This window comes from Pongo abelii, chromosome 18, assembly GCF_028885655.2.
Source record: "Pongo abelii isolate AG06213 chromosome 18, NHGRI_mPonAbe1-v2.0_pri, whole genome shotgun sequence".
In the NCBI taxonomy this organism is placed as follows: Eukaryota; Metazoa; Chordata; class Mammalia; order Primates; family Hominidae; genus Pongo; species Pongo abelii.
The window spans coordinates 77,958,304-77,978,559 of NC_072003.2; the positions used below are offsets into that span (position 1 = coordinate 77,958,304).

The 20,256-nt window shown below is 42.5% G+C and overlaps 1 protein-coding gene across 2 annotated transcripts in view; it reads left to right on the plus strand.

Moving 5' to 3' along the window:
* The window catches only part of WWOX (WW domain containing oxidoreductase), a 1,117,686-nt gene that overhangs the window by 439,580 nt on the left and 657,850 nt on the right, over positions 1–20,256 (plus strand). Inside the window, exon 9 of one of the 2 annotated variants that reach the window (XM_054533076.1) lies at positions 1,281–19,693. Within the exon in view, the coding sequence (XP_054389051.1) occupies positions 1,281–1,421 (141 nt within the window). The 3' untranslated portion in view covers positions 1,422–19,693. 2 annotated transcript variants of the gene reach the window in all.

Below are 20,256 nucleotides of genomic sequence, written 5' to 3' on the forward strand. Positions count from 1 at the left end.
ATTTTGATTCAGATGTCCACAGCATCTCATTTCTGCCTTTAAACAATTTCGAGAGTGACATTTTGGCATGATTGGACTTACAGGTAGAGAAGGTATGACAAACATTCTGGAAATCTTGGAAGGTGAAATATAGGGAAGATGGCCCCTATGGAGGTTCATTGTCCCCCACCTTATTCTAAATAATGACTTTCTTAAAACTACATGTTTTTGGGGAATGTCCTGCAATATTGCTTTATATCTTTTTTTTTTAAATTTAATTTTATTTTTTTTGAGACAGAGTCTCTGTCTCCAGGCTGGAGTGCAGTGTCACAATCTCGGCTCACTGCAACCTCCGCCTCCCAGGTTCAAGCAATTCCCCTGCCTCAGCTTCCTGAGTAGCTGGAACTACAGGCATGCGCTACCACGCCTGGCTAATTTTTTGTATTTTAGTAGAGACTGGGTTTCACCATGGTGGCCAGGATGGTCTTGATGTCCTTACCTCATGATCTGTTCATCTCAGCCTCCCAAAGTGCTGGGATGACAGGCACGAGCCACCGCGCCTGGTGTATTGCTTTATATTTTAAGACTGTACGCTGATATCCCCGAGCCCCCGAGTTCCTGTCTGCTGGTAGAATTTACAAAGCTAGTTTATGTCTCCTTCTCTTCCTCTTCTGGTGTTGTCTCTTCCCTGCATTGAGACAGCATTGCATGGAGATCCTTGTACTCTTCGAACAGAGGCTGCAGATGGACACAGGATCTGCTCAGGGAGATAAGATCACCTGCTAATTCTGCTTCCTCCATCAGAGTCTGAATGATCAGTGATGGGGACCATAGCTAGGTTAGGTCTCTGGAAACCCCCTCTGTCTGAGTCCAGGAGATGGATGATATGGGTAATGACTTGCTGCTTTATCTTCTTTCCATCTCCTTACAGCAGCTCCAACTACTGACTTTTATTGTGTGGCAGCTAATTGTGGGATTCTATTTCTCTAAAGAGAAGGCAAGAGAGGAATGCAGTGTCTACCATCCCTGCAGCCCTTTGGCCCCTTCCCCTTCCCATTACCTTGAAGTAGAGGGAAAGGGGACGACATAAGAACCCTTAGAAGTAAGACTTTGTCTGTCTCTGGTGCCACGGACCTTTGAAATATTTTTTTTGAAAAGACGGCCTCCCTTGGCTGATATCTTCTGACTGTTAGTGAATAAAGGAAGTTTAAACAATCTCTTCCCTGTAATCATTAAGCTCGTCTTCTTTGTTACAATGTATGTTGTGGTCTTTGTTACAATGTATGTTCGCAAATTCCTAGAACACTGTTCCAGTTGGCCATGGGATCAGAGGAAGAGAGAATCAGACACAAGTTGGAGGAAATCCATCTGCAGTGCTGCTCAGAGGTATGACCTACAGCAAGGGATTTAGGCTTTCTTGGACTCATTTTCCTCGGTGGTGAAGTGGGGATGATTTATTGGCAGTGGACCATGAGGTTCTGCACACAAAATTCCTTGCATAGCACCTGATACACACAAAGCTTTCAGGCAAGGTTAGTTTCGGGTATTTCCAGCCTTAGCCTTGGCCGTGGGAGCCATAATGAAATTGTTCAGAAGTTTAGAGCTAGTGTTTATAAATTGCTTGCCACGGGGCCTTGTATACAGTAGGCATTCATTAAGTGTTCCCTCCTATTATATCCTTAGGTTTAAGATACAGGCACCACAACATAAACCACCCCCAGAGTACACATGCATGGGTGTAATTTGGTGCCGTTCACCTCCCTTCTGCCCCCCATCAAAATGAAGTTTTTAGTGTAAATGTCACGTCCTTGGAACTGTAGATTTTAACCGAAGGTTGATTGGAGGGTCTCAGTTTCTCAGCTAAATGAAGGCATGAGGACTGTATCCCTCCTGAAGGGTGTGATCAGTTCCATGAGACAGAAGCTGCCCACTGTGGGGCATCTAAGGTAATGTAACCTGCCCCGGGGTCCTGTGAGGGACTGGCCAACAAGGCAGGCTGAATGCAGCCTTGCCCACTGAGCTAGGTTCTCTCTGCTTTAGGCCCTCTCTGACTGGAGGTGAAGAGGGAAGTCTGCTGATTGTTTTTCTCTTGCTGCAACTTCACACTGCCCTTACATATCCCAGTGTATATGGTAGCCAAGGACAGTACTTTTCGAGCCTCCCCCATTAAGTCTCAACATTGAATCAATGCAATCCCGTGCAAACAAAGGTGAGCGTGGGATTGTCCTGGTTTAGCCAGCTAAGGTGTGGTCTCTGATGTTGATCATGGCTATGAAAAGGGGAAATGGAGGAGAATGATGACGAAAGAGGAGGAAGAATAGGTGACTTGCCTGTAGCTGATGTGGATTATTTTCCTTTTTTAATTTCCATGTCTGCGTAGCTTCATCATAGATCTCAGCTTAAGGACAATGAAAGTCGTTTATTGAGTACTTAGTATGTGCTGGCTGCAGAGCCAAGTCTTTTTTTTTTTTTTTTTCCTTTTTTGAGACAGGGAGTCTCACTCTGTCACCCAGGCTGGATTGCAGTGGCACAGTCTCAGCTGACTGCAACTGGTACCTCACAGGTTCAAGCGATTATCAGGCCTCAACCTCCTGAGAAGCTGGGACTACAGGCATGTACCACCACACTCAGCTAATATTTGTATTTTTAGTAGAGGCGGAGTTTTGCCATGTTGTCCGGGCTGGTCTTGAACACCTGACTTCAGCTGATCTGCCCGCCTCAGTCTCCCAAAGTGCTGGGATTACAGGGGTGACTCACCCCACCCAGCCAGAGTCAAGTATTTCAAGTATCAGAGCTGCCTGCCTGCCTCCCTGTCTCCCTGCCTTCCTTCCATCTGTTTGTTACCTGACTTAATCTTTGAAATAACCCAGTGATACATGATATACATTTTCTAGGTAGATAGATGAAGGGTTAGGAAGATGTAACTTGTCCTAAATCATTTGTCTTCTAAGTGGTGGAACTGATTTTCTCACTGACTATAGATGTTGAGCCCATTACTATGATACCTACTGCCTTTTAATTTTAAAAGTTATCATTGTTTTATCATTTTCATCATTATCATACGATTTACCTCTTCTCTTGTGTCTTGTAATCCGATTGGGCATGCTGACATACTAAACCATATTCTTTGCCACTGGGAACTAATTCACCTGTGAAAAGTCATACACATAGGCTCGAAGAAAGAGCTTGGTTATGATGTTGTTGTTGTGACAACTATCTCCGGGGCTGGAGTTAGAGCCAGGGTCCCAACTGCCACAGTTCATGTAGGGGTAGACCAGTGCTTCCTTCTGGGTGATGAGGAAGCTGGATTTGGCAGCTGGGTTCGTCTGCATTTGAAAGGGAGGTCGTCAGGGGTATGTTGGGAGGGCCAGAACCATCCACCCACTTGTTGGTGCCACCCGGCAATGGAAAAGCCTCTGGCCTCAGCCTTCTCAGGAAGGTTGTCCGTGGTGCCAGTGAGGGCTACCTTTCACATTACAGCAGCCCGGGCCTATCTCTCAGGAGGCCTGCTGATAATCAGTAAATGAAATTCACCTTTCTCCGATTCTTGAAAATGGAAAAGATGAGGGTTGAATTATAGGGCAAATCATGAACACTGTCTTTTTTTCCAGCATGGTATTTTGAGCAGAACAGAAGGGGGGAATTATTTTATTTGGAAGAACAAATTTAAGTTTGGCAGTTACCTGAAAGAAAATTAAGTGATTGCCAGTCCATTCTCTAGCCTTCTGAAGAAGATAGATTGTAATCTTTAATTAATCTATCACTCACACCAAAAGAAAAAAAAAAGTGGGGCGAAGGGTGGGAGAATGTTCGTATCACATTATTTTGGATGTCTGGGGTTGCACCTGGAAGCTCAGATAGCAATATCTAGGCACGGCTGCCAGCACTGTATACATTCACATTTGTTTAGTATTTTAATTTCCCCATGAGTCTTAAACCTCTGCATGGTGTGCAAGTTGAAGCCTGGTGTATGCACTTTGGCCACGGGCTTTCCCACTGTAATGAAGATGGAATGACTCCATGGATGACCTTTCCGTGCCTTTGTCTGTAGCCTGCCCTCCTCTTTAACTGAACACCTTCCAGACGAACATGCTCTGAACTCTTGAACTGCTCATTCTGTTCTCTGAGCGAATTGCTCGAGCTGCAGTTTATCATTATATGCCTCCAAAGACTTTGTGTTTCCTATGTCTGACATCGAGATAGCATTTTTCATAACCCTTTACTCGTCATAAATTTGATTGTTAAGGGACTGGGTTAATCTTATTTCTAATACCAGCATCTGATTTTAAAACCCTGATTTAGGAGCATTTTCTTTCTGCTACCTTCCTAAAATGCATGGGTGGAAACGTATAAAATATGTCACCTGATACTGGAGGATTGTTTATTTCTGTTCATTTTGTCCTGAATAGTACCTGTGAGATGCATTTGAAAACTTACCTTGTTTATATGTTTCTTCTGTTGCCATTTCTTCCATTACCTGGAATAGCTGCTTTGGATGGCAAACCAAGCAATGCCCTTTCACAGCTGTGGGATGAATGGGGAAAGAAGACGTGGTAAGGAAGCAATTCAGAGATCGTGAAGCATCTCATAGCAGCAGTCACAATTTTGTGTTGCATGATATTTCAGGAACTTGCAACCCTGATAACTCATGCCTGCCTCTCTATAGGCCTTTAACGATGTTTTATTGAATTTTGGTTTTCCTCTAGACGTTGCAGTGCATGACACATAGTAGTTGCTGAATAAATATGTGTTCAACTGAACTATGGTGGTTAGGTTAGTAATTAGATGTACAGACAAAATCACAGTAATCTCCGTGAGCCTTGTCTTACTGGTAAAGGAGTCTTGTGAGGATTAGTGGAAATGACTCGCAAAAATATCCACCTCTCTGTTTCCCTGCTAGGGGCTCTTGTCATAGGAGCCATTGTTGTCGCCTTAGAAAACTATATGGCGTTATTTTAGGGGGAGAGGTTAGAGTAGAATTTTAAAGAGTGCATTTCTCTTCCAGTAAGCAATTCTGCATTGATAAAAAGTGGACGAAGAATAAGTGAAAAATATTTAGTTAATTCTTGTTGACAGAAGTAGGACTTCAGGTCCACATATATTACATTGTAGAGTGCACACATGCATTTTTAAGAATTTCCTAATTCTCTTCCACGTGTGGACAGATTTGCACATATGTGTGTGTGCAAATTGTACTTGCAGTGGCTGACTGGGAAACGAAATTTCTGCACCTTGCCAGAGCATGTTTTCCCTCTAAAGAGAGGCAGCTGATAATTAGTAATGCTAATGTCGGAGTGAGATGCAATAGATAATCTGACACCAGCAATGATGCCCAGAGCATTTATCTTTGATGCTGGGAATGCGTTCATTTTCTTTATCTTGCTATTAATGTACCTCTATTGGGAAATTTGCTCTCTCTTCATAGATAGGATCAGATCCAGTACATATTTATAAAACCACACTTACATTTAAATACAGGCGTTTCCCATTTCACAGTCTTTCTAGCTCCCCTTTCCAATACATCTCACACACACACACACACACACACACACACACACAGCCAAATCAGACAACAATATAAACTGTAGAGTTAACATTCTTTTTCCACCCTCACACTTTCCTTAGCCCCGACCTCTGTTCAATTTCTGCCTGAGAGAGTGATATATTCATATATTTAGATATGGTTAGAAAAAGCAAAACGGTAACAATAGAATCTGGACAGGATTGATGTCCTGCAGCAAGGAACAACAGAAAAAAAAATGGAATCAAGAACCCCGGTGCTTTTTATGGGTTAATTGTGCAGGGTTATCGTGTATCCCTTTAAAACCACCATCTTGATTCTGAGCTTTGGTTCTACACATTACAATTGTTGCCTGGGCCTGGATTTTTCCCCTTGCATGTTGCGTGTGGTAGTCCAACACATTTGCTGATTGCAAATATACTTATCTCTTTTCATGGGCATTACTAGTACTCAGGAAATCATCGAAGTGGGGTAAAATGAGAAAAGGATTAGTTTTATTTTGGACACATAAACAAGATGTCATTTTACCAGTTGCTCATTAATGCTGATATTTCCCATGGGTCTCTGACTCTGAAATCTGCATGGAGTGTTTACACCCTGGGCTTGTTAGCTCCTACCTGAGCTCTGAGTTTCTGTGGATTTCTATAGGCTCCTGCAAATTTTATCCAGTGGATATTTTGTTGAAAAAAAAATGGGGTCTCATTCTGTTGCCCCGGCTGCAGTGCAGTGGCATGATCATAACTCACGGCAACTTCGAATTCATGAGCCCAAGCGATCTTCCCACCTCAGCGTGAGTAGATGGGACTACAGGCATGTGTCACCATGCCAGGCTAATGTTTAAAAATTTTTCTTAGAGGTAGAGCCTCACTTTGCTGCCTAGGCTGATCTAGAACTCCTGGCTTCAAGTGATCCTCCTGTCTTGAGCTCCCGAAGCGCTGGGACCAATAGAGATTTGTCTGAGAATTAGGTCCCCCACTATTAATAAGGTCATTGTCAGCTGAGTTGGGGAGGTGGCGTGGGTAGATACAATTAATTTAGATTTTTTAAAAGGCTTTTGAGAATATTCAGAGAACTTAACATATTTTGAGACCTGAAATTTATTTTAAACGTGAAAAGCAATTTACAAAATTGGACATACTCTGTAAATATACTTCTGTTATAAAAATAGACACGTACACAGACAAATATTCTGAGAGAAATACACTGAGATATCTACAGTGCTTGTCTCTGGATAGGATAGGGTATAATTTAATTGTTTATAGTTAAGTTAATGAACTTGGCCAGACAGACCTGGGATCAAATCCTGCCTCTATCATGAATTGGCTGTGAGGTGTGATATTGAAAAAGTGATTTAGCCTTTGTTCCCTTCCAGGTCCTTATCTGTAAGGTGGCAGTTACAATAATACCCACCTCCCAGGGTTATATGTCAATGGGTTAGGCACAGAGCTAGGAACTCAGCAAATGGACTACTATGAAGTATTAGCTTTTTACTGTTTCTCGTTTTCTGATTTTTGTCTCCTGTTGTGAACATACTTTGCTTTTGTAATATGAAAAATAAAAAATAAAAGTTGAATTTGTTTTGTTTATAAGAATCAGTCGAGGACAGATGGGACTATTTTCATGGATTGGTGTCTTGCTCGAAGTCGGTTAACAGAGGGTTTCTTTCAACGGAGTATACCAAAAAAAACCAAATGTGAATTACACAGACCCCAGCTTAGGACCTGGGCTTAATCTTCATGATGTTTGTAAAGTAATACTTCCTGGAGAAACCTCCCAAATTTCTGTCGACACTAGACATCTCAGGATTTGAAATGTTAAGCTAACAGAAATTGTTCATCAGGTGTATCTCCAGCCCTCCATAAACACTGCCGGATGGATGAACCGACTTAATGCCATCTCCTGGTGCCATTTTCCTGACTGTGGATACTTGGGTAAGGAGGAGACTTTGACTCTAGATGACATGATGTACCCTGTGTTCTGCAAGCTGGAGAACATGTAGAATCTGAAAATTAGGAGAGAGGGGCAATCCGAAGAAGACAGAGTGGGTGTTGCAGGGACCTGCAGTCAGCCTGGTCCCCCAGTTTGCCTTTGAATTGGTCCCAGATTTTTTTGTTTTTGTTTTTTAATAGTTAAAGCTGAGAGCAAACCACATTGCTTACTATTGTCAGGGAATGAAAACTATGCGACAGAAGCCGATCTGCAGAGGTGACCATATTCCCTGGAATTGAACTTCAGCAGGTGCCTACTGCACAGATCCACACAGGAGGGATTGCATAATGCAGCCAGCAGAGTTGCGCTCAACTGTGGTTTTATAAAAGACACAGAAACATATATTAAACAGACAATTCTTCTATCCGCCCTCTAAACTGGCATAACCTTGAATCATAATTCAACGAATGCGTTTCTGTGAGAAGTGAAGGTAATAAGCTCCAAGTGCTTTTGTTTCCTTTCTTTCTTTCTTAGTGCAGGGAAAATCAAGATGGGATTCTCAGTTAAAACCCAAACGAGGGGCCTCGGAGTTGTCACAATCTGATCCCTGAGGATGTTAGCCCAATATCTTTCTGTAGCCAGAACCAATAGAAAAATGAGAGGAGGAGAGCAGAAGCACAATAGCAAACATTTTTCCTTTCATGGTCTAACTGTGTGAGTGTGTGTATGTCTAGAAGGGGATGTGGTTGAGGAAGGGCATAGTACACATATTTGAGCAGAGGACACGTGTTTCATTTCTTGCTCATATGACATGTCCAGTGTGGGCTGGTAGGTTCTTCTGCACAGTCCCTGAGGGACCCGGACTGATAGAGTCTGTGATCTCACAGCTGCTACATCTGGCACACATGGCCTTCTTGATCTCCAGTTAGGGAGAGTCACAACAGCAATTAAATGGTTTGGTCTGAAGTGTCACGTGTCGTTTCCTCTTGACTGCCTACTGGTTAGGCCAGTCATGTGGCCCTGCAGAGGGTGGGAATGTCTCATCCCCCTGGGGGCTTAGAAGAAAACCAGAGGTCTGTGCACGCTATGAGTTTTTTCTACAAGGATGCCCTTTCGCATACAGAGAGAAGGATTAAGAGGGTCCTGTACTGTTGGTTGATAAAGTCAAAGTTGTGAACAGAGCAAAAGGTCATTGCTTGGTCATTGCAGCTTCCACCCAGTACCTTACACAGAAGTTTGGGCCCTAACATGGAAATTTTTCAACAGTGGCCAAATTCTGTTCGAAGCACTGTATTGAGCATACCATATGCTGAAAGACTTGGAACACAAACAGCTAAGGCCAAGGGCACTTCTCAGTGTTAAACCCTCAATTGTAATGGAGGTATCAAGCCTATAAGACCCAAGACCTTAACTTTTGTGCTCCTTGTCTTGTGGACGGAACATCCATCCTCAAAACAGAAACCTGTCAGATCCCTTGAATATACTGACAATACACTGATGACAATTGAATGCCCCATAAATTGCGTCTCCCGCAGGGCCTGGTAGGTGCCCTGTCTTGCTGCTTATGACTCTGAAACCCTGTTTATTTGTATCAAGGACGGTTGGTACTTTAATCATCAATAAACTAACGTTTCAACAGCCTGCCATAAATTTCTTGTCAAAAAAAGGGATTATGATTAGAACACTGTGATAAAAGAGAATTTGCAGATAGACTTACATCCCTCAGTTTCAAAGCTTCTAGTAGTAGGGCTTAGAGGTTCCTAGAGTAGGAAAAGCCTAGCTAAGCAGAAACCCATGTTTTTGACTTTCAGGATATTTGTGAATTAATTTACTTGCATATATTGGCCAAGATCTAGCACAATCTCTTAATATTCAATGAATAAAAAATTGAGTTTTGAGAGCAAATATTTTGGTAGGAAATAGAGAACTGACACTAATATTATCTCTGACTATAATTGTAAAACAGTAGATGTCTTTCACCAAGCGCTAACATTATATTAATTATTAATAAAATCCAACTCCTTAATAATACAATCATAGTTACCATTTATTGAGAGCACTCTTCTGAACATTTTGCATTCTTTATTTAATCTTCCCTACAACCTTATTAAGTAGACATTATCTTCATCTTATTAAGTAGACAGTTCCTCATTTGCAGATGAGGAAACCGTGACTGACTGAGTTAAGTGAATGCCAAAGTCACAGAGCTGCTGAGTGGCAGAGTTGTAATTCCCATGCAGAACTGTGTGGCATCAAAGCCATTTTTTAACTCATTGCAATGCACAGTGGGTTAAAATGAGATGATTGAAAATGAGATGTGGCTGGGCATGGTGGCTCATACCTCTAATTCCAGCACTTTGAGAGAATCACTTGAGTCCAGGAGTTTGAGACCAGCCTGGACAACATAGCCAGACCATCTATCTCTACAAAAAATTTAAAAATTAGCTGGGTATGGTGGTGCACTCCTGTGGTTCCAGCTACTCAGGAGACTGAAGTAGGGGGATCACTTCAGCCCAGAAGTTCAAGGCTGCAGTGAGCTGTGATCACTCCACTGCACTCTAGCATGCGTGACAGAGTGAGACTATCTCAAGAAAAAATGAGATTATGGCCAGGCGTGGTGGCTCATGCCTATAATCATAGCACTTTGGGAGGCCAAGGTGGGAACATCATTTGAGCCCTGGAGTTAAAGACCAGCCTGGGCAACATAGTGAGACACCAGCTTTACAGAAGAGAGAGAAAGAGAGATTATTTCTAGAATAAACAAACCAAACGTGAATTAAGTTTTCATTCTTATTTTAGTGATTCTCTAAGTACATACCCATATTCTGATTCCCTCAGCACTTTAGGACTGTCTGAGTAGTAGTAACTTCCTTCCCACTGGTACCACTGTGGCCAGGGAGTGACTGCAAGGGCCAAAACTTTTGTTGGGGAGCTGTTTGGCCTAAGTGAAGGTCCAGCCTCAACTCAGGGATGTTGTATTGGTTCTAATCTCTGCTTCTGAGGAAACGGTAACCTGCAGGGCGATTGTGGCCTGCTGCTCATGCGATGTATTGAGATGGTTTCTTCTAATCCATTTCTTTAAAAAAAAATTCTTTTTAAAGAGAAGGGATTTTATTATGTTGCCCAGGTTGCCCTTAAAGTCCTGGGATGAAGAGTTCCTCCTGTCTTAGCCTCCTGAGTAGCTGGGACTACAGGTGCCTGCAACCATGTCTGGCTTAAATCCATCCTTAAACAAGTTCAATGTTTTATTTCCTTCAGATAAAATGAGAGTGGAGAGACCACAGTGATGCCCAGGAGTAGTCATACTTGGCGATTAAATAGGTATTGAGTCTCTATTCTGAAACAGGCACCGTGTTCATTTGCTATGGCTAACATGACAAAATACCACCCACTGGGGATATTAAACATTAGAAACTTATTGTCTCACAGTTCTGGAGGCTGGGAATTCAAGACAAAGTTGCTGGCAGGGCTTCTCTGAGGCCTCTTTCCTTGGCTTGCAGACAGCCGCCTTCTTGCTGTGTCCTCACGTGGCCTTCCGTCTGTTTCTTGGTGCACATCCCCAGTGTCTCTTCCTCCTCTTATAAGGACACCAGTCCTCTTGGATTAGGGCACCACACTTATGACATCATTTAACCTAGTTACCCTTTCAAAGGCTGTATCTTGAAATACAGTCACATGGAGGGTTAGAACTTCAGGATATAAATTTGAGGGGGACACAGTTTAGTGTATAACATGCTCTATGCTGGGCACAAGGAATGTTATGGTGGATAAGGGGAAAATGGTCCCTACCCTCTGTCAGTTTTTTATGGAAGAAGAAAGACAGTCTTTAAAGAAATTCACATAATTAATCACAAAAAGCTAACACTATGACAGAGAATGTGTGATACTAATACAGCTTAGAACAGGTGACTCTAACCTTGTGTAGGAGCTAGAGAAGGCTTCTCTGAGGAGGTGAGGTTGGAACTGAAGCATGAAAGGGAAGCAGAAGGGGGTCAGGCAGGAGAAGGCTTGGGACCAGGAGGTAGAGAAAACAGTAGTGTGATTAGAACTTTAAGGCCTGGTTCTGCATACAAAAGGTTTCAGGACTTGAAAGGCAGCCTACATTGAGTGTAACTAGAAAGTGAGGGCAAGAGATTGTTCAAAAGAATACTGGACCCAGAGTTTCATCACTTTGTTAATTACATCTAATATTGTGGGATTGCAATTACCTTGCCCAAGAAAAGATTATTTACGATTCCATTGTTTAGATTGTTTGTTGAAATAAGTAATTCTCAAAACTTCTGGATATCTGAGACTTAGCTAGGAACTTATTTTTAAAATATAAATTCCTAGTCCCACTCCCTAAAGGTTCTGATTCAGTACATTCAGGATGGGGTCTAGGAATCAGTGTGTTTAACAAGTACATCAGGTTCTTCTGGTACAGATGGTCCATGAACCACACTTTGAGAAATCTCCATCTAAAGAGATAAGTTACTGACGTGTGTTACCAAAGAGAGCCTAGAAAAGTTGGGCACAACAGTGTACTGTAAAGAACTACCAGACCTGGGCCAGGCCTGGTGGCTCATGCCCGTAATCTTAGCACTTTGGGAGGCTGAGGCGGGTGGATCACTTGAGCCCAGGGGTTTCAGATCAGTCTGGGCAACATGGTGACACCCTACCTCTACAAAAAAATAGAAAAAATTAGCTGGGCATGGTAGTGCATGCCTGTTATCCCAGCTACTTGGGAGGCTGAGGTTCGAGGGTTGCTTGAGCCTGGGAGGTCAAAGCTTCAGTGAGCCAAGATCATGCCACTGCACTCCAGCCTGGGAGAGCGTGAGGTCTTGTCTCAGAAAAAAAACAAAAAAACAAACTACCAGGCCTGTTGGAATGTCTGCCAGTTTCAAACCACGGGGATAGGGTGAGATGAACATTGATTGAGCCTTTACATCTGAGACACTATAACAAATGCTTTTCGTACATCAGCTCTTTCAAATTAATACAGTTCTACTAGAGGGGGCACTATTAGTATCCCCAATTTACAGATGAAAAAAATGAGGGACAAAGAGGTTAGATGTGTATCTAAGATCTCATAGCTCACAAATGACAGAGCATGCACCCAAATACCAGGTTTCAATGACCCTGTGGTGAAGTGTGGTAGCTGGCATTTGCCTAGTGTTGACTGTGCTCTAGACACTGTATTAGTTACAGGTGATTCTACTTCTCATTCATTAGGTCATCCAGAAAGCCTTGTGCTTTAGTCTGTCCTGGCTACTATAACAAAATATCATAAACTTAGGTGGCTTATAAACACCCGAAATCTATTTCTCATAGTTCTTGAGGCTGGGAAGTCCAAGATCAAGTTGCTAGCAGATTGAGTGTTTGGCAACGGTCCACTTCCTGGTTCCTAGATGTCCACCTTCTTGCTATGTCCTCATATCGTGGGAGGGGCAAAGGGTCTCTCTCTCTTGGGCCTCTTTTAAGCCCTTAACCCATTCATGAAGGCTTTGCCTCAATGACCTAATCACCTCCCAAAGGCCCTACTTCCTAATTCATTATATTGGTGATTAAATTTCAACATATGGCTGGGCGTGGTAGCTTACACCTGTAATCCCAGCACTTTGGGAGGCTGAGATGGGCAGATCGCTTGAGGTCAGGAGTTCAAGACCAGCCTGGCCAATGTGTTGAAACCCCATCTTTACTAAAAATATTTTGAAAATTAGCCGGGTGTGGTGGTACATGCCTGTAATCTCAGGTACTCCAGAGGCTGAGGCAGGAGAATCCCTTGAACCCAGGAGGTGGAGGTTGCAGTGAGCTGAGATCACACCACTGCACTCCAGCCTGGGTGACAGAGCAAGACTCTGTCTCAAAAGAAAAAAATTTCTACCTATGAATTTTGCGAGGACGCAAACTTTTAATCCGTAGTACTAATGTGGACATGATTTGAGCTAAGACTCTGCTGTTGATTCTCTTCAAAAACTTGGCAATAGCCCTTGGATCCCATTAATTCCATTCAACAGTCATGTATTTTATTAATTTTTGTTCCTAAAGAAAAAAAAAATCCAGACTGCTTAGAAAATAAATGTGACTCATGCAGGGCAGAATGCGAATTTTCTAAGTGACGAACTTGTTAACATATTATTTTAGTCTAAAGACATCCTATCCCTGAATTTAGGGGGAGACTTTTTTTTTAAGTAAGGTTTATTTTTAAAATTGTTTTGCAAACTTTTTAAGAGCACATCACTGCCTCATTGGATGAATCATATTTTTAACTTCCACTTCCCATCAATTTAAACATCATCTCTCAAGGAACTGATGGGCCAGTTGACTCTAAATGAGTTTGCCTTTCATGCAGTGTTGTTCCGTCCGCCTGCCACAGAAGTGATTCCAGGTCATTCCAACTTATTTAATTAATTTTGGAGATGAAATTATTTTGCCCAATAACTAGAATGCTAATGGGACTTACTGTAATGGTTCAGTTCAGGTTTGTTGGTTTGAAAATAAACGCCTTCATTTCAATATTTGCCTTTTGGCTGCAGCCCGTTAACTGGTCACACAGTAACCTCATTAACATCAAGGCTTAATTGTAAGTTAATGTGCACCTAGTTTTTGTAAAGAAGGTTTCTATCTTAACTGCCAAGTTTTGCCCCCCAAATATAGCCCCAAACTGGCATTTCCAACAGATGGATGGGTTGGTGTAATATAATTCATGCTTTTAAACATCATAGTTTTATCAGTGCCTTGATAATAAAAATTTGAACTTAGTTTTAGAAGTTAGAATAAAGTGAGGAAAATAAATTTCAGCTCTCTGGAGTGTCACTGTGGTATTGAGATTTGTGGAGGTGTACTACATCCGTAATTGGGAGAGGTTGCCAGTCGTAAAGGAGGGACAATAGAACCTCTGTAGAATCAAAGGCAGAATTAAAATCTGCATGTTAATAGCTTTCCTGCCAGTCACGAATAGATTCATTCTTCACATCTCGGATATATAAAGCTTATTTCAAAATAAATTCTGGGGAGCGTTCAACCTGATTGAATCTGCTGTAAGCTCTGTTAATATATTTGTTCGAGTCACTTGCACTCAAAAGCTTTTTAGACAGAATATTACTTTTTTATATTATTCATGGTAATGTAATTCCCCCCTTTAATCTCTTCAGGGTTTCCCATTCAGTCATGATATGCGGTTCAGAGAAAGTTGGATCGACCATTAATCATGCTATCTCGACTTCTGTGTGTCTCCTTTTTGTCCATCTCTTAAATCAGTAACTTGGCAGCAGCAAGACATGTGGCCACTCCAGACCATTTGATCGAAGAGCTCTTGTTAGGAGATTAGGCTGCTAATCTGCAAGCCAGCTAATGGAAATTATTTTGGGCAAGGAAACAAAACTGAACAACATTAGCAAAATCACTACATATGGGAATCAAGTACATTCTAAACGGCTTAATCCTGCAGTTTAGATATGAAGCCTAAGGGTAAGATGAACGTCTTAGATGATCTGAGATATCCAAATACCTGTAACATACACTTGTATGGTGTATGTAGGGCGGGACCCCCATCAGAAATGGGGACTGTTTAAAGGATTTTTTATTTAGCCAGATAAAATAAACAAGGACAGAGTTGACTGAGAAAAAAGAAAGAAAAAAAAGTCAGGAGAGTAGGACTGAAAATTCCCATCCCACCCCTCAACAATGAAGGGAAATGCCTGGGTTGAAAACACGTAATACATATTCAATAAATGTTCATGGTTGAATCAAGTTACCTGGTAGAGATTTAATCTTTATTTCAAAAAGAGTGGTTGTGAATCTTTAAAAATCTCTTTGGTTCTTTGACATTCTCTTCTTCACTAAACCTAAATTAATAATTCCTTAATATTGTCATTAAAAGTTCTCACTGGATCATTCCATTTATACTCAGAGTAACAAAGCAAACCCAATTATTTGAGAGACACTGAAATGAATTTTCAGCCTAGAACAGCATCTGCAAACTTTGCAAAGGGCCACATGATAAATATTTTCTGCTTTGTGGCCCATAAGGTACCTATCACAATTACTAAACTATCATGCATTAGTGAAAGCACATAGATAATCTATAAACAAATGGACATGGTTGTGTGACAATAAAACTTTATTTAGAAAAACAGGTGGTAGACTGGGTTTAGCTTGTGAGTTGTAGTTTGCTGGCCTCTGGTCAAGAGCACATGTTTGGGAGACATAATTTCAAAAATCATTTTCTTTTTTGATTTTCATGGTTTTAGAACATGATATTTTCAACTATGGATGAATGCTCATCTTTTGAATTTTCATTTTTGTCTGACATAACTCAAAGCCCTTGCTTTGGGAGTTCTTGTTAACCCTGACATTTCTTGTCAAATACCTTACTTCTGGGCTGTGCTGGGGATGGCAGCAGAGTCGGGGTGGTTGGATGGGAAGGCGGGAGAGAGCTAGCTTGGAGATGATACGCTTTTCCATCCTTGAGTAACTTGGGAAAAAGTCAGGAGTGTGGAATGAAGAATTGGAATATAAAGGCTGAGGGCATACCTAATTTTTTTTTTAAAGATTAAGAAAAAAGGAGTAAGAGAGATGGTATGACTTGTCACTTGGCTGGGGGCTCAGCATTAATTGATAAATCCAGTATAAGGAATGCATGACATTGTCTTTTGAAGAAAGACATTGCATGTTAGGATTCTGAGTAACAGTCAATATATTCAATGAAACAAATATCTAATATATTCCATGAAACAAGTATCATGAATATATTCCATGAAACAAATATCATGAATATATTCTATGAAACAAATATCCAATATATTCCATGAAACAAATATCATGAATATATTGTGTGAAACAAATATCGTGAATATATTCCATGAAACAAATATCCAGTATATTCCATGAAACAAATATCGTGAATTTATTCCATGAAACAAATATCGTGAATATATTCCATGAAACAAATACTGTGAAATCATACCGCTGATTTTTGAAGAAACCTAATGAAAACAGCGTGCTCCTAAATCTTTTTTCTGGGTGATCTTTAGATAGCTTGTCTTCTAAACTTTTGTGTATCATTGTCTGAATTTTCCCAAGAAAGGAGGATTTTGATCTCCTATTTATTTATATTTATTTAAATTTTTAACCTTCACATTGACCCAGTGTTGTAAGGAAATGGGAGAATATTTCCCTGATGTCTTGGAAACTGGGACTCCCATCCTACAATTCAAGTGTTGGAATGTTCCAGGGAGGCTGGGCTAAGGTGGTCTGTTCCTGTCACTGGTTCAAAGGAAAGGAATAGCCTAGACCTAAAGGATTCTGTCTGGTAGATGTTTGCTCTTCACGCCTGTGCTTTCAATGGTGAATATCCTCAGCGGGAGGCAGCCACCTGATGCCCGCCACCCCCTCCCCGCCCCTCCCCGTTTCTCAGATCAGACAGGCAGGCTGAGGAGCGCTTAACACCCCAGCCTCCCGTGAAGCATCCTGAAAAAACAGACTTTGTCTTCCTCCATCAACTTTGTTTGTCCTCTGCCGAGACTCCAGGGACATGATTGCTCTTCATTTTACCCTGGAGATCAAAATAAACAGAAACCACTTTCACCTTTCCTGTTCCAGGGTTAAGTGCCCAAGCAGGTGTTGTTTCTGTCCTGTGGTTTCCAATCAGAAAAACCACCCCCTTTTACCTGTAGCAGCAAAGGCAGGGAGATTTTGAGACCTGGGGAGGGCTCTCTACTGTGTTAACAGAACTGGCTCTTGGTTGGGGGGTGGGGGGCACCCATTCTTGGCTTCTTATAACACTTCCTTTCTCATGCATTATCTGGGGCTCCCTCTGGAAGGAAAATGATGGAGAGGTCACTGGCCTGATGACCTAGGGACCCAGGCAGTCCTTACAGGGACCCAGAATTTCGCATGCAAATGTGACCTCCAATTAAAGCTGGACTTGCTTAACCCCATTTCCCCCCAAAAGATGATACTTGTAATGCCGTTCTGATGAAGCCATCTCACTCCGTAAACTGTCATCTGATTTACACAAAGCCATCTGCTTCCATACGGGGTGTTTTATTTGGGATCCAGGAGGGGAGAAGGTGCATCTGCCCCCTCCATAGCATCTGAATCTTAATGAATAAAAGCACTCACACTTCTTTAAAAGGGAATAGTGTGATGCTATTTATAGTTTGATACAGTTTTGTAATCCAGCTCCACGCTGCATCTTTACTGTCAGTCATTTGAGGAAGTTCACTTCTCTGCTGGTTTTCTGAGTGAGGGAGCCATGAGCAGAAGAGCAGCTGGAGGGTCCAGGAGCCCCCTGAACTGAGTAGCCGGTGGGAGGTCAGATTTCCGCGTTCAGAACGAGAGCTCATACGGCATCCACGCGTGTGTTTCTCACGCATATCCCCAGCCCAAGTGGAAGAGGACTTCTGCAGCTCTGTTAGTTCTTTCTCTTCATAAGAAAAAGCAGATTTTAAGTAACTTATCATTTGTTCATTTAGGTACTCATTCTTTATTCCTTCTTCATTCATTTTCCATTTCTCCTTCCTTTCTCCCTCTGTTCTCCCTGTTTTAACAGGTTTTATTTTTATTTTGGTATAGTAAGGTCAAGATGAGGAAATGACTGCTGTTGCAAAGACTGTTTGTTACTCACAGATCCACGGGGACTTCGCAAGCCACAGGGAGTTACCTGGGAAAGCCCCAGCGTCAGGCAGGAGGCAGAGGGAGAGAGGAAGAACTGTTAAGAGTTTTGAGCTGGAAGCCATTGTCCTCAGCAAACTAACACAGGAACATAAAACCAAATACCGCATGGTCTAACTTGTAAGTGGGAGCTGAATGATGAGAACACATGGATACAGAGAGGGGAACAACACACACTGGGGCTTGTTAGGAGTGGGGTTGGGGGAGGGGGAGCATCAGGAAGAATAGCTAAAGGATATTGGGCTTAATACCTAGGTGATGGGTTGATAGGTGCAGCAAACCACCATGGCACAGGTTTACCTATGTAACAAATCTGCACATCCTGCACATGTACCCTGGAACTTAAATTTTTTTTAAAAAATGTTTTTATTGTGATTTTCACAGGAAAGAAGGGGCCAGGCAGGGTAAGCAGGCTTAGGATTGGCTGGCTTGGGTCATTTCCCTGGGCCCTGGGACACAGGGGTTGTCTTTAGCTGTCTGACCCATGGCCATGGGGTGATTAGGGCAGGTGGGTGTGGCCTGGAGTGCTAGCGCAATAAAGCCAGTGGTGAGGGTGTGGCTCTGAATTGGTTGGTTTGCATTTGAACTGGGCTTACCGGTGAGCTGTCTACTATCTGTAGGAATTCACTAGAGCCCTGTAAAGAAGGCCTACAAGGGAGCAGGTTTTAGGCAGTAATAAGTGAGCAGTAGGGCGCCCTAATAGGAGGGATGCCTGTGGCCAATAAACATGGCTCAAACTTGCCCCTGATAGAGAGCCTTTCCCTAGAACGTGTGGGAGGAAGAAGGCCTGGGAGAGACAGCAGGGTGACCAGAGCAAGTGAAGTCACCAGGTATTGGTGAGTGTGGTCCTGCAGACCCCCCTGGTGGCAGTATTGGTGGTCACAGGTGGCAAAGAGAAGTGTGGCTGCCCGGAGAGCTTGGCTGAGGTTGGAACGTGGGAGCTTAAGAGAGCAAACTCCCATAGCTTGGTGCAGACAGAAAAGTGTAGAAAGTTCGAGTGTAACACAGCGGAGGGCTCTGATGCTCTACTGAGGAGTGGAAGTGTTTTTCTGAGGGCATCGAACAGGCTGTCAAGCAGGGAGGCAACAAATCTGAGTTGTTCCACAGATACTTTGAGTGCAGTACAAGTTGGTAATGGGTAAGAGGCTAAACCATGTGGCACCCCTTCCCACTTACCAGCTTCCTGCTACCATGCAGAAAAGCGCTGAAGGTGGCCTGCCCTAAGGCAGTAGCACTAGAGTAGGGATGGGGAGGACTTGGTGGCCAGATGCACGTGGACGTGATGAAAACGGAGGTGAAGAACTGTCAAGATTTTCACTATCAGTGGTATAAGCCCCGTAGTAATATGCATGGGTTTTAAGCTCCACACTGTAAAACCTAGGGTATGAAAACAGTTCTGGCTGATGGGTTGGTAGAAGTGATAGATATAGATACATATATACACATATATACACAGTAATAGATATAGGTAAAGACCTTGATATAAGTACATATATTGTATGATACATATCCATGCATATACATAGGTGTACACACACGTACACAAAAATATTTATGTGCCTTTGGACAAAAAAAAATCCCCAGGACAGTCTCATTTGGCTTTTAAAATGCCGCTGTTGAATAGGACCATAGAGGTGCCCTAAGGCAGCCTTCCATTCAGGGCACACAGATTTGGTTCCTCAGTTCCCTTCTTCTCTGAGTCACGTGGGCTGCACCTGTCTCTCAGAAGCCCACGGCCCACCCAGAGCCCTTGACTCTGAATGGTGGCCCAGTGCTTTCTGAAGACAGAGGTGGGACCTGGTGCTGGAGACAATCCATTCCTTTCACAGAGACTGTAAGCCTTACATTAGGCATTAATGCCTTACAAAAAGGCATTAATTTTGCTGCATAGGCAGCCTGTTCTCCCACGAAGCACTGACTAAGAAGAAAAGGGGCCCGGAAAAACCAGCAGGGCCTGGCAGACAACTTGTGGCTCCCTTGCCATTTAAGGTCCCGAGGAATGTAGAGACATTGGTGGGGGCCAGGGTGGGTTTGGAAGGAGGGATTTTTTTCTCTTTGTCTATCTCTCTTTCTCTCTGTCTTACTCTCTTTCTCTATAGTTAATGCTATGATTTTGTAAAAAAAAAAAAAATTCTAGTTTCTCAGAATCCTCATTGGAGGCATATGTATAT